Here is a 13451-nt window from a genome sequence, read left to right as displayed (position 1 = left end):
GCTAATCAAGATCAGAAAGTCCATCAACTGTGATAAAGCCAAAATCATTGTTTGTTTTGACATGACCTTTGATTAATATCCAAATAGATAAGACTGAGTTGATCTAACAAGTTGTTATAGTCACATCCTGGAAAATGCTTTTTCATGTTAAGTCAGGTAGGCCTTATAGGTAATCTTAACATCAACGATATGCTCATTTTACTTGGCATGATAGAGCTGAAGATCTCCCCTTTAATATACCTCTGGATTAAAATGGTCTGTTTTTTGCTCCATGTTCTAGGAGTTCGCAGTCTATGGCTCATGCCAGCCACCTGTTTTTGCAAACATTTTTATTGGAACAGAACCGTCACACCCATTCACTGATACATTTTCTGTTGTGCTTTCACACTACAAGGGCATTGTTGAATAGTTGCTGTTGAGTAACAGAGGTGGTGAGGGCTGCACGCCTAAGCTATCTATAATTTGGGACTTGAAGAAAGGGTTGGTGGCTTTCCCTGGCCTAGAACAGTGCCCTGCGATACAACTTTCCATTATTTTAACTATCCAAGATGGGGGATATCAGTTGTGTCCGATTCTTTGCAACCTATGGACTGTAGCCCGCCAGGCTCCTCTGTCCATGGGGTTCTCCAGGCTAGAATACTGGAGTGGGTTGCCATGTCCTCCTTCAGGGGATATTGGACATCAGAGATATCAAATGTCTGATTGAGAAAATGATTTTTTCAGTTTCTTAACTGCAATAGTTGCACGAGGCTCGTGGCCACCACATTGCACAATGAAGCTCTGCAACGCTGGGGACCGTGACTGTTTCAGCCACCCCAGGACCTAACCTTCACGCAGAGAAGGGTTAGTTCTTCTTTAGTGCCAGAACACAAGCAGGCTTCTTTAATTCTCCTGAGTGAATGCCCCCTCTTTCTCTGCAAAGCTGGCACCATAGTATAGTCGCTTCCCACAGCACCGTTGTGTGCACGTGATGGAGGAGACGCAATGTCCTCCCACCACACCCCACCCAAGTGTGGGCAGAGACGTGGGATATAAGCTTTCTGTTGGAAAGGTCTTCACAGACATGTCCCTCTGTCACCTCAGAGACAGCACCTCTCAAACAGTTTCTCACTGTGACTTTCCTGCTTCTCATTTTCTAGGAACTGTTATTTCATCTGCCTCCAAGACTAGAAAATTTCAATGTTTCTTTATTCCTTGTAATCAGTCTGTGTCTTCCTTCCAGATTACTCATAGATGTCTCTTTTTTTGTTTCCACAACTACCTTATATTTTTGCTCCATCCTTTTCAGCCAGGTACAGTATCTAAGAGGTGACCGATACATTAAGTGAGAATCTATAGTGTTTCTGGACAGGGCATCATAGGTGTTAAACATTAAATTTCCAGCCTTTTTCTTCTTGATCAGTCTTTAAATGACTTGTCCTGAGGCTAACCTTCTTTTACGCCTCTTTAAATTACAGCTCTTCGAATGAGGAATGCAAATGGTACCTGACTGTCTGGACTCTGTGGTCTGTTCCCCCTCCCCCATATCCATCCTATTGTAAACTTGACTCCCTTCTTCCATGTGAAAGCACAGGGAACTTGAACCTTGATGGGACTAGTCCTTTTCCATGCTCCCTCCCCAGAGAGAGACAAGATAAACCACTGAAATGGGACTTGCACTGGAGTGAGGTGTGTCCCCCTCCGTTGAGTCCCAAGGTGAGAGGAGCCTGACTCACCCCTGGCTGCCGCCTCCCAGCCAGTAATTATCGGAATCCCTCTGAGCTCAAGCTGACTCCTAGTGGGATCTCTTGGGAGGAAAGTAGACTCAGCAGTCAGGCTCTGAGATTGGATTTCTTTCCAGTGTACTAACTTGGCTGAGGCAACTTTAACCTCTCCAAGCCTCAGTTTCTCTGGCTGTAAAAAGGAGACAATGAAGTACCGACCGTGCTGGGTTAGTCTGCAATTTGTAGTGAGATAAGCCAGGTAGTGCTTAGTGACTGAGCTGGTATCACTGCTCATGTTCCTTGGTTTTGCAGTGTTGTTTCTGCTGCTACAGTTCCTGTTGCTGCATCAGTTTTCTTATTCTTTGGGAAGAATTTCTAAAGAGGTTTTCTCTTTCATTTGACAGTTAATTCATACTTCAGTTGTGGACACGACAGTTCTGTTCCCTCATCCGCTAGGCTTGCCTCACAGAAGATCCCTGAAGGGTTTAGTGGCTGACTACCTGCAGAGAGTCATTCAGGATGAAGGTAAGAGCCTGCTTGTTCATGATAAATATCAAGCTCATGAGTCTGACGGGAGTGAATACATCATGAGGGTCATGGTAAAGGTCCCCTGTTTGAAATACTTCCCTGTGGGTTTTCTCCTAGGGTAGAGAATCTCGAAGTATCTGTTTAAGAAAGATGTGTTCCATGCCCACTGCCTGGCATAGTCCTAGATATTCCACAGGCCTCAAAACAGCAGTTGGGGCAGACTGGTGACCTTGGAATTCATACATAAAACTTTTGTTGGTGCAGAGATCTAATTCCATACTAAATGCTGCTCTGTACCTCTTTTCATATGTGATTTTCATTACACCTAATGAGAATCTAAAATTGATTGGGTCCAAGGTATCTCAGTGGCGCTAGTGGTAAAGAACCCACCTGCCAAATGCAGGAGACGTAAAGAGTCGTGAGTTCCATCCCCAGGTTGGGAAGATCCCCTGGAGGAGGGGAAATGGCAACCCACTCCAGTATTCTTGCCTGGAGAATCCCATGGACAGCGGAGCCTGGCAGGCTACAGTCCACAGGGTCGCAAAGAGTCAGACGAGACTGAAGTGACTGAGCACTCACGCAGATTATCTCACCCAAGGTAAATAGTGAGCTTTTTGTAAAAGGAAGTATAACTTAAATGCAACAGATTCATCATGCATGCACCTGCTTTGTAATGGATTGGTAGATCTTGCTCTCAGAACTTTTTTTACATTTGGTATTTTTGATGTAAAGGCCCAACATTAAACAGGCTCACCAAATGCAACAAGTACAGCCACCAGCTATCCTGCTAGTCGCATTGCCATAAGCACGCGGTATGTGTCTGACTTGGAATGGAGGTTAGTTACTCTGTACATTTTGTGCAGACCCATATAGGCCCCTCTGTTGCACAAGATAGAAAAGGAAGTTAATTTCTGAATGTTAAAATGTTATAATGCTATTGTTTCTACAGATGCTCCTCTGATCATGTCATTTATTGTATAAGAATCCAGATTTTATCTTGTGGTATTTATTCTTTCATTCTATGTCTATTAGACAGTCACCAATACCATCTTACACAGGATCTTTATATTATCTGCTTTAAAATATTCATATCTCAAATGCCCCAAAAATGCTATTCTGAAATTCATAATGTGCTCTGCTTAAAACAACCTGGGAGCATGGACACAAAAATATTTCATCTTACAACAAAAAATGCCCTATATAAAGCAAAGTTAAAGACCACCACAGTTCTCTCAGAGTAATGCAAGGAAACCAAAAATAATACACCATTTTACAAGTGTAGCCCATATGATTTTTCTCAATCTCAGACCTCATTTATTATTTTGTAGGCTTGGTATTTTGGGCAGATTTCATCTGCTTTTTAAACCCATGTCATCTCATATCTAAGGTCACTCTCTGTCTAGGAGGTATATTTTTTCTAGAATCTCTCTTTCTGGCTTCTTGTCAGATCTGTCATCCACTGGTGTCCGTCACTTTCCTGTTGCATATCCCTGGAAAAGAGGTTCATGGAGAAGGTACTGATGTGCTATGCCATCATAGGAACACAGTGACCATGTGACTGAGGGCAGGGTATTCAGAAAAAGGGAGATGTTTGTTCATCTGCTGCTGCTAAGTCGCTTCAGTCATGTCCGACTCTGTGTGACCCCATAGACGGCAGCCCACCAGGCTCCGCCGTCCCTGGGATTCTCCAGGCAAGAACACTGGAGTGGGTTGCCATCAGATCTATGTAAAACATTTCTAAAGCAACCAGTGGTGGTTCTAGGTGTGAAATAGTGATATATTGATAAGTGGCCAGCGTTGATTCTGTTATAAACTCAAGACCGTTTTGAGACCATCCGTGGGCAACTTCACAGGGAGTTGTCTATGTCTAACATTTTATTTTTTGTCCTATTCTATTTGGAGGTCACAGTTCCAGTGAAAATGCAACTGCCTGCATGGAACTGGTCCTCTGGAAGGTAAACGACGACCTGAAAGGAAAGAAGTAACCACCTGGCCCAAGAATATCTTAAACCTCTGCACTGCTTCCCTGACTCCTTGGCCTCCACTGCTGGCAGTAGAGTTCGATCTATAATAACATGAGGTTCCCCCACACTTTCAGAGAAGAGGAGAAAGAAACACACTGCCAAGGTTTATGTATTACATTTTAAAGGTTGGATTTCCACAGCAGTTTCTAAAGTTGTGTCTGGGGAGGGGTGGGGAAGGAATTAGGTTGTTTGGATTTTGACTAATCTTCATAGGCCGTGTGCAAATGACCATGGAAGGTGCTTTAAAGTTGAAGTAATGAGTCCAGGACTTTACAAAGGTCACTTTTCAGATTACTTAAAATTTCTTTTCCTCTCTAAATACCTGGAACCATTATACTGCTAGGAGTCAGAAACATCTTTTCCTAACAAAATCATAACAGTTTTCTTTAGATTGCCTATATAGAAATAGATGTAGAGATTTTCTTCACAAAATACATGGATGTGAATGTAAGCTTTTCAGTGTACTGTTAACATAATACAGTTTGGTCACTGGGCTATCGTGTAAGGTGTTTTTATTCTAACTGGTGTACTCTTGCTTGATTTTGGTTTCTGTTAACCACTCACTGATCTTTTTTTTAAGGCAGTATCCTGTGGATCTTCTTGTACGCTGAAATCTAATCTATATTCCAAGTTCTGGAATTATCTAGTTCCTTAAAGGAGTTGGTTCTTCCTTTCTTAATTGCTTTTTGATGATATGCACACTGGCCTGTGGAAATGACCCAAGTTCATTCAGTTTGCTGACCTTTGAGTAAGTATGAATCTTTAGTATTAATTCGGTTAACATGCTACAGAGCTACAAAGGTTTCTTTGTCAACAGCATGGATGAGTCACAGAGATGTCAGTCAGATGGCCGCTGTGCCAGAAATGAATCCGTGGCCTTCTGACAGTTGATTGTGATGCTGTGTCAATCCGTAACACACCTTAGGCCGACTGCTTCAGTATTTTGAATTTACAAGTAAATCTTAGTATCACTGAATTCCTTTTTCTTGATGCCACCCTTTCGTAGTCATCTCTTGTACTTGACGTGAAGTAAATTTGTAATGATGTAAATTTATTTTAAATATATATAATCAAGAAGGTCAAGCTGTTAGAGAAGGTAGCTGTTATTGTGTATTCCAAAGCCACATGCAAAATTTGAAGACATTATCTACATTTTTCAGAGATACATTCATCCCCATTCATGTACATACAAACCAAGAGTTGTCAGGAGCATCTTCACAACATTTGGGTGAAAAGGACTGTGACGTATTTGGACCTACTTTCAGTGGCTCTTTGTTCCAGCCCCTGCTCTGCTGAAGAATAAATGGCGAGGCAGCAGTGTTACTTTGCCTATCCTGCTGTGGGTGAAGAGCTTCTGGACAAATGCAGTTTCCTGGTCACTGTTTCTGATGCGTGAAGTTGAGCAGATGGCAGGAATATGGAACATTACACAGTACATAGGACACTGCAACACAGTTAAGAGATTCCAGGTTTAAGCCCTCAGTTCCTACTGGAACCAGAGGTACAGGAAAACAGTAGAATATTTCTGGGAGATGTTTCTAATCTTGTGAGCTTCTGATACATCTGGTTGAATATACTCACCAACTGCTGTCTGCGTATTGCCACCACATTAGAGGATGATAAAGTGTTTTCTTGAAAGTATAATAGAGACGGTTGGTATTACTTATGAGACACATTCCTAGACAAAAAGTGGGTAGGCAAGACATTTATTCACTTACTATATGATCTCAGTATAGCATGTGCCTACAATATAAATGGTAAACTCACACCTGATCAAAACTAGAACTTTTTACAATGTGCAAGACAGGTAGGGATGTTAATCTGCTATGATACATGTCACATGTCTCCCAAATATAACTACAAGCTTCCTGTTTTAATTTCTTAACAAACACATCGATGTTATCTGAGAAACTAAAGCCTCTTAGCTTATCAAACTAACACTTCTTAATGTTCTTAGGCTTCTAAGGAATGAGATTTAAGTTGGCTTTTTAGTGTCTACGTTTAGGACTGATTTGTTGGCTCTGGAAACACATGAAAAAGTTGTCAAATTAACAAAGGAATCAGGATGGCTTCTACAGGTGAGGGGGAATATTTAGAGATAGAAAAAGCTCTTTACATCACTTAGGTTAACATTTAAGAGACCTAAATCCATGTCCTGTTAGAACTCATACCTTTCCCCTCCTTTTTCTCACCTGTGCCGACAGGTTTACTAATAGTATTTTCTTCTACACAGTGAAACATCTTAGAGCATCCAATATATAGGTAAATATAAAAAAAATATCTAGGACAATGAGTTATGCATTACAGTAACTGTACTCTCACACCTTCCCATAAAGTCCATGTTTTTAGAAAAATATATTATTGTATATGAAACCACAGGCATTCTGATTCCAGCACATTCTTACTCAAAATAGTATATACAGTCCTAGTCAGAAGGTGCTACAGATTCACACAGGGGTCTTACAGTCAAAGTCCCAGGCAAGCGACAATCTATATACATGTCCATTTTCTGTCACCTCTCTTGGCAGAGGCTTGCTCGCTGAGCATCAAGGTATGAAGGGTCTCTCACGCCGGTGAAGGGGAAACAGAATATACAGATGAAAGTGGTCGGTCCTAGGCTGCTTCTTCTGCAGAACAGTCGATCCCCGCGTAGGTGAACTTCTCGTAAAGTGTGGTGTTCACATAGGTCTAGGAGAACAAGAGTGGTTCAGAGACACGAGCCGGCTCAGTCCTGCCTCCGCTGGGAGCAGTTACGGTCATACCCCAGCTTCCTTAGCTTGTCTCAGCTCAAATACAGATGCTGTGCACTCAGTCATGTCTGACTCTTTGTGACTCCGTGGACTGTAGCCCACCAGGCTCCTCTGGCCATGGGATTTTCCAGGCAAGAATACTGGAGTGGGTTGCCAGTTCCTACTTGAGGGGAGTTTTCCTCACCCAGGGATGGAATCCCCACCCAGGGACTGAACCCGCCTCTCCTGCAGCTTCTATGTTATAGGCAGGTGGATTCTTTGGCACCACCTGCTGCTGCTGCTAAGTCACTTCAGTTGTGTCCAACTTTGTGCGACCCTATGGACTGCTGCCCATCTGGCTCCTCTGTCCAGGGGATGGTCCAGGCAAGAATACTGGAGTGGGTTGCCATGCCCTCCTCCAAAAGCCCCAAAATACCAATACTGGGGATGGGGGATATTTCTCTCTCCTCATTCCCTCTGTTGTATTTAACCACTTTCTTCCTGAAAAGCATCCCTTGACTTCTGCAAGTAAGATTTCTTCCTCTCACTTTTTTCAGCCTCCTGGCTTCTCTATCCCATGGTCTCTCACTGGTCCTTGCTGACATGCACCACATCCTCCCAGACCCCTTCCTCTGCTGCTCATCTTCACATCTCCAGCTGTGTGACCTCACCCACATCTCTGCTTTCATTGCCAACTGGGTTTTGATGACTTTGAGCATCTTCCATGACTTCCAAATTCCCTAACCTAGATTTACCTTTTGAACCTCAGATCTGTGTAGCCAATTAACTATCCACTACAAGTTTTTACGGAATTCCTGACCCTCCCCGTGGTAACCTGAAGCCCGCATTCTTGTCGCTCTCCCGTTTGTCCCTGGGCAAGTCACTTTCTCCTTTCTAAGTATGCTCCTTCATCTCTAGAATGAAAGGGTCAGGCTGTATGACAGATTTAAGATTCCGTCTAGCTCAGACAAGCCAGTTCTGTATGTTGTTCTACAGTGTCTGACTATATCTTATATAGGAATCTGGTTTCCTCCAAAATTGTAACTTTCTCAAAGTTGAGTCTGCATCTTTTATGGCCCTGTAGCACCTCAGGTTGGTTCAAAAGAACCTGCTGACCTGTATCCACTATTAACCACAATGGACACATGAGGAATTCCAATGAAAGAACCCACGCCTTGAGTTCCATACTCACCTTTCGTTCTTCTAACATCCTGTTTAAGGACACCAGGATCTGGGCAAATGAGGGCCTTTCATAAGGCTTCTCCCGCCAGCACTGTCTCATGAGATCATACCTTTGAAAACAGAGTGTTTAGTGTCCAACTGTGCTTTAGTCCTGGGCACAGCCAGGTGCAGGGTTTGGAATAAAAGAGAATGTAGCCACACAATGCATGGTCATCTCGCTTAGCCAGCAGAGGACAGAAGTACTACAGCTAGGAAGGTTCTAGGAGGCCTCCCGCCTCCCCAGCCACATCTCCTTTCTTCTCCCAGTGGATCTAGTGCCTACTTTGGGTACCATTCCCAAGAGATCTTGGTCTCAGCTATCCTGATCATCTGGGAAGAACTGAGTTGTGTGTCTAGGGTAGGCTTTCCCTCAGAGTATTACATCTCTCAAAGTGTCAGTGTTTCATTTCTAAAAGCTGGCTCTGTGCGCAAATAAATTTGCAAAATGCTACCTATCACACCTCCCTCTTAGTGACTGACTTTGTGAAATCGTGAAGTCATTCTAGTAAAAACCAACAACCTTTTAAACCAGGTTTAACATAGAAGCTTCCCAAACACAACTGATCACAGAACTCTTTCCCCTTGTGTTATTAATTTATGTCTCACACATTCCACAAACACAGTTTACGAAGTGCTAGTCTAAGGTCTTTCTCCAGTGTGGCCAGAACTACCTGTATTGTTAAAACGTGGATTCCTGGGACCCACTCCAGATTTACAGAGTCATGTCCGAGAGCGGGGCTCAAGATTTCACATGCTTAACAGGCTGGTTTCTCACTGGCAACCATAGTGCACAAAAGGCTCTCAGCTATCAGCCTGGGGTGGTAGAGATTCTAGAAGACTTTATCCTTTAACAGAAGTTTCCTAAGTGAGTTAAAGCAGTGAAAACATCACTCCTTAAAGGTGGGATTCAGGGACTTGGTCCAGTGATGGCTTGAGTGCATTCAGGTTTTCCCACGATGGTCTAGGTTTATATTTTACCCTCATCCACTCTTAGAAGTGGCTTGGTTTGGACAATCAATTCCTTGTTCAGCCTAGAGCCTTGCACTCTTCATATTATGTCATTTAGGCAGCAACGACATCAGTTGGTTCTGGGAATGGCAACATCACTAGAGAAGCATTCTTTCCAGGAATAAGAATATATATTCCTGGAAAATAAGCCCTTTAGAAGCAAGCTTTTATAAAGAAAAGCTTATCTTCTTTAGTGTAACTGCTCTGAAATCTCTACCGTCAAAGTTAGTCTCAAGGTTTCATACATTTATTCATGGATAATTTCATGAATTTATGAATACATGTATTCATAGATTATAATTAAATTCATAAATTATTCATACAAATCTTTTCTGTATGTGTTTCCCCTTCTCATTTCAACCTTAAGATTCAGCCAAGAATCACCACTTTAAATTCCACCTGAATTTCTATGCCTGGAAAACTCTTTATTTCCTGCCCATTGCTTAACAGTCTTAGTTTCAAGGTTCTGAAATCTTGAACTCAAAAATCTTGCTTGAGTTTTCTGAGGGAAATGTCCCCCTAGACACATAGACTCTTGTTTCTGACTGGGATTTGTGTGTGTACACATACATACATATTTGTATGTATCAGATAGCTGCTTCATTACAGTCAGTTCAGGAAACATACAGAGGGGAGCTTAGGACAGAATGGCCCTGAGGGAGGCCTGACTTACACCTCGTCGTCACAGTTTAGCGGCTTCTCCAGTCTGTAGCCCTGGGGCAGCTTCTCGTAGAGTTCTGCACACGTCATCCCACAGTAAGGGGTGCCGCCTGGAAGACAGGAAACGGTGCGCCCTGAGCCCCCCTTGGATGCAGAAGGCACTGTCTCCTGCCCTGGGGCTCTACAGCCAAGGGACTGGAAGAGGGGCGTGAGTCAAGCAACGATAAGCACCCAGAGTCGTCATCCTCTGGGGCAAACCCACTGCACGTCACAGCTGGACTTGGCTACAGACCGTGCCCCCGTGCGGCCACTGCTTCCTTCTGGCCCTTGCTCGTCCCCAAGTCTGTCTACACGCAGCATGTCTCTTGCCATGGTACCAGTGTACCAATGACATGGATCTTTTTCCCAATTGGAATCTGTATTTACATAATGCAATTCCTATTTTATCTATCATAGTTACCATCCCAATGTTAACTAGAAAAGCAATATATTTTTATTGTGGAAAGTACAAAAATAATGAAAAAACTACTTTGAAAAAATCCTGTATGGTCTTTCCAGTTTTTTTTTATGTGTGATATTTATAAAACTGAAATTATGGCTTATGTGAAAATTTTCTGCTTTTTGGCATATACATTTTCACATGGTATTAAATGGCTTTTGACATATATCCAGATGAAAGTGTAATTCAAAAAGATACATGCATCCCTTTGTTAATAGCAGCACTGTTTACAATAGCCAAGTCATAGAAACAATCTAAATGTCCATTTATGGATAAAAGATGTGGTATACACACACACACAGGAATATTACTCAGCCATCAAAAAGAGTGAAATAATGCCATTTGTGACACTATGGATGGGCTTAGAGATTATCCTACTAAGTGAAATAAGTCAAAAAGAGAAAGACAACTGCCGTATTACTCACGTGCAACCTAAAATATGACAAATGAACTTATTTACAAAACAGAAGCAGACTCACAGAGGACAGACTTGTGATTGCCAAGGGGGAAAAGTGATGGGGGAGAGAAGAAATGGAAACTCGGAATCAGCAGAAACAAACGATTACATATAGGATGGATAAACAACAGGTTCTGCTGTATAGCACTGGGAACTATATTTAATATCTTGTGACAAACCATAAGGGAAACGAATATGGAAAATTATGTACACACATACATAAAACTGAGTCACCTTTGTACAGCAGAAATTAACTTTAAATCAACTATACTTTAATACAATTTAAAAATAAATGGCCTTTGAAAATGTGACTTGTCGTAGCAGTACAATATACTGTCTTAAAGTTGCAGAAGAAAACTTATAACAGCTTTATGACATCTGTGCACACGTGGAGACAACTTAGAATGAAGTTCTTGGCTACCAGGTCATCAGTGTTAAATGTGACTTTAGACACTGGGCTTTCACAAAGAGAGCCATGGGGATAAACACACTCATGCAGGAAACCCGCAAGGTTCTTTTCCCAAGTGGCATCTGTCAGCACCGAATCCGAATGTTACCCATGAAAGGAGATGGTGAAGGAGCACAGGGGGGGCCCACTCCGTTTGTGCAGAGCTTCACCTGGTAGGTGGACAAGGATACTCACCTAAGCTCACAATCTCCCACAGTAACACACCATAGGACCATCTGCAGAAGGGATGAAAGAGAAAACAGTAATCAGCGCACGCGTTGGCCAGTCAGCGTTCTGCCCCCAGAGCTGGGGCAACTGACTCTAGGTCAGAAGAGGGCAAGTTCCATGTCTTTTTCCTAGGATTGGGTCTTACACAGAGCGTGTGTTTATCTCCCCTTTGGCCAATGGAAGGATTGTAACGGGAACACTGGCAAAGCCCCCACTTGCTTTAGGTAGAGAATGCAGGCTGACACTACAGAAAGCAGGGGGTTCTAGGCCAGACAGATTTGCATCCGATCTCATCTCTGTGTGACATGGGACAAGTGACTGGAACTGCTGAGGCCTCTGACTGTATTCTTCCAAAAGTGAGGACACCCATCTCTGCCTCAAAGTTACACAGAGATGACATGAAGGCACACAGAGAGAACACAGTCACCGCCCAACCTCCCCCCATCCCCAGGCATAACAACTCTCCCCCCACCCCACCCTCAAATGAGTCAACCCAACCCTCTGGGCCTGTTCTTCCTCCTGAAAATAGGGAATGTGGGCAAGAGGGCTCAGGTCTCAATCCCAAAACTTCCTCCCCTGCCACCAGCCTGAGACTCGTCACGCAGGCTGCAAACGGAGATGGGCCCTACTGACTGCCTTCTGTGGGGCTTCCCAGGTAGCACTAGTGGTAAAGAACCTGACTGCCAGTGCAGGAGACATAAAAGTTGTGAGTTCAATCCCTGGGTCGGGAAGATCCCTGGAGCAGGGCATGGCAATCCACTCCCGTACTCTTGCCTGGAGAATCCCATGGACAGAGCAGCCAAGTGGGCCACAGTCCGTCGGGTTGCACAGAGTCGGACACGACTGAAGTGACTTAGCATGTGTGACTGCCTTCTGTCCCTGACACTTCCGACCCCCAGCAGCTACTCTGGGCCACCTCCTCGGATCTAGGTCCTTGTGCCGAAGACAGTCTGGGCAACGGAGTCACAGGAAGGCCAGGATGCCCCTGACTCTTAAGGAAATAAAGAATTAACCACTTGAAGTCACTCCCCGACGTGCAGAAATAAACCCAAAGCCTGCCATCAGGGGAAATCATTTCCTCTGTGGCTTCGTTCAGTCTGTTAATTTATTTCCTGGGCTTAGTGATTAGCTTTATTCCACAGAGGGATGCAATATTCCTGCTTCTCTTCAAAACCTTTGTCAAATGGATATTTTTCTGGGTCCAAAAAAAAAAAAAAAAAAATCCCTCAGCAGTGAGAGGCTTACTCACACGTCGCTGTTGGTCGTATACACACTGTAATTTAGTGACTCGATCGCCATCCAGCGCACGGGGAGTCTTCCCTGGAGAATACAATGTAAGAGGCTGCTTAGGCTCAACAGGGGCCCCTTCCCAAGGCTCATCGGTGGCCTGAAGCTGGGGGGGCTCACCCCAGTTCTCAGGGAGGTCCCCAGACAGAAGGCATGGCAGAGTCGGGATATTTTTGCATGTCCCACCCACAAGTCTGTTTTTTTAAGTTCAAAGTCCTGCAAATTATGTAAGCTCCACTTACCTCAAGGGGTTACTACCACAGTTTCATGTAAAGAAAAATGATGTGTGTGTGTATGTGTGTGTCCTTTCAGTGGTCATACAATTATTCACTTCGTGGCTGTCAGAGGTGCTCAGAGGTTTGAAAAGAGAGATGGGCATAGGAACTGAGGATTAGGCTATAATGTGGGAAAGCCTGAGGTGGTGGGAGGAGACCAAAAGCCTGGAGGAGAGGCTGGAAGGGTTTCCAGGGGAGGAGACACACGAGTTCAGTTCTAGAAGATGTGTAGGTACCACCAGGTGGATGGGGGAGGAAAGAGCACTTCAGGCCAAAGGGCAGAGAGTGCATGTGAGTCAGCTATGTGGTGATGACTTCTACCAATGCAGACCAGGGACGTTCCTCACGTCTACATGCTGTGTTCTCTTCAACATCTGCTCCCTT

General features: G+C 43.7%; 2 protein-coding genes across 3 annotated transcripts in view; one reads left to right on the top strand and one right to left on the bottom strand.

Moving 5' to 3' along the window:
• Positions 1-5772, top strand: part of LOC102284915 (RNA exonuclease 1 homolog) — a 46058-nt gene extending 40286 nt beyond the window's left edge. Inside the window, exons 15-17 of the mRNA XM_070375972.1 lie at positions 2108-2228; positions 4134-4358; positions 4836-5772. Of these exons, the coding sequence (XP_070232073.1) occupies positions 2108-2228; positions 4134-4216 (204 nt within the window). The 3' untranslated portion in view covers positions 4217-4358; positions 4836-5772. The remainder of the gene's footprint in view (positions 1-2107; positions 2229-4133; positions 4359-4835) is intronic.
• A 158-nt stretch (positions 5773-5930) lies between these two features.
• The window catches only part of TEK (TEK receptor tyrosine kinase), a 104535-nt gene continuing 97014 nt past the window's right edge, over positions 5931-13451 (bottom strand). For both annotated transcript variants that reach the window (XM_005904802.2, XM_005904801.3), the window contains exons 19-23: positions 12755-12825; positions 11473-11513; positions 9887-9983; positions 8177-8276; positions 5931-6943 (exon numbers count right to left, since the gene is read on the bottom strand). In XM_005904802.2, coding sequence (XP_005904864.1) covers positions 6869-6943; positions 8177-8276; positions 9887-9983; positions 11473-11513; positions 12755-12825 — 384 coding nt within the window. In that variant the 3' untranslated portion in view covers positions 5931-6868. The remainder of the gene's footprint in view (positions 6944-8176; positions 8277-9886; positions 9984-11472; positions 11514-12754; positions 12826-13451) is intronic.

Source organism: Bos mutus, chromosome 8 (assembly GCF_027580195.1).
Source record: "Bos mutus isolate GX-2022 chromosome 8, NWIPB_WYAK_1.1, whole genome shotgun sequence".
Classification (NCBI taxonomy): domain Eukaryota; kingdom Metazoa; phylum Chordata; class Mammalia; order Artiodactyla; family Bovidae; genus Bos; species Bos mutus.
The sequence above is the reverse complement of the archived record's forward strand: the minus strand, read 5'-3'. Positions and strand labels throughout refer to the sequence as shown.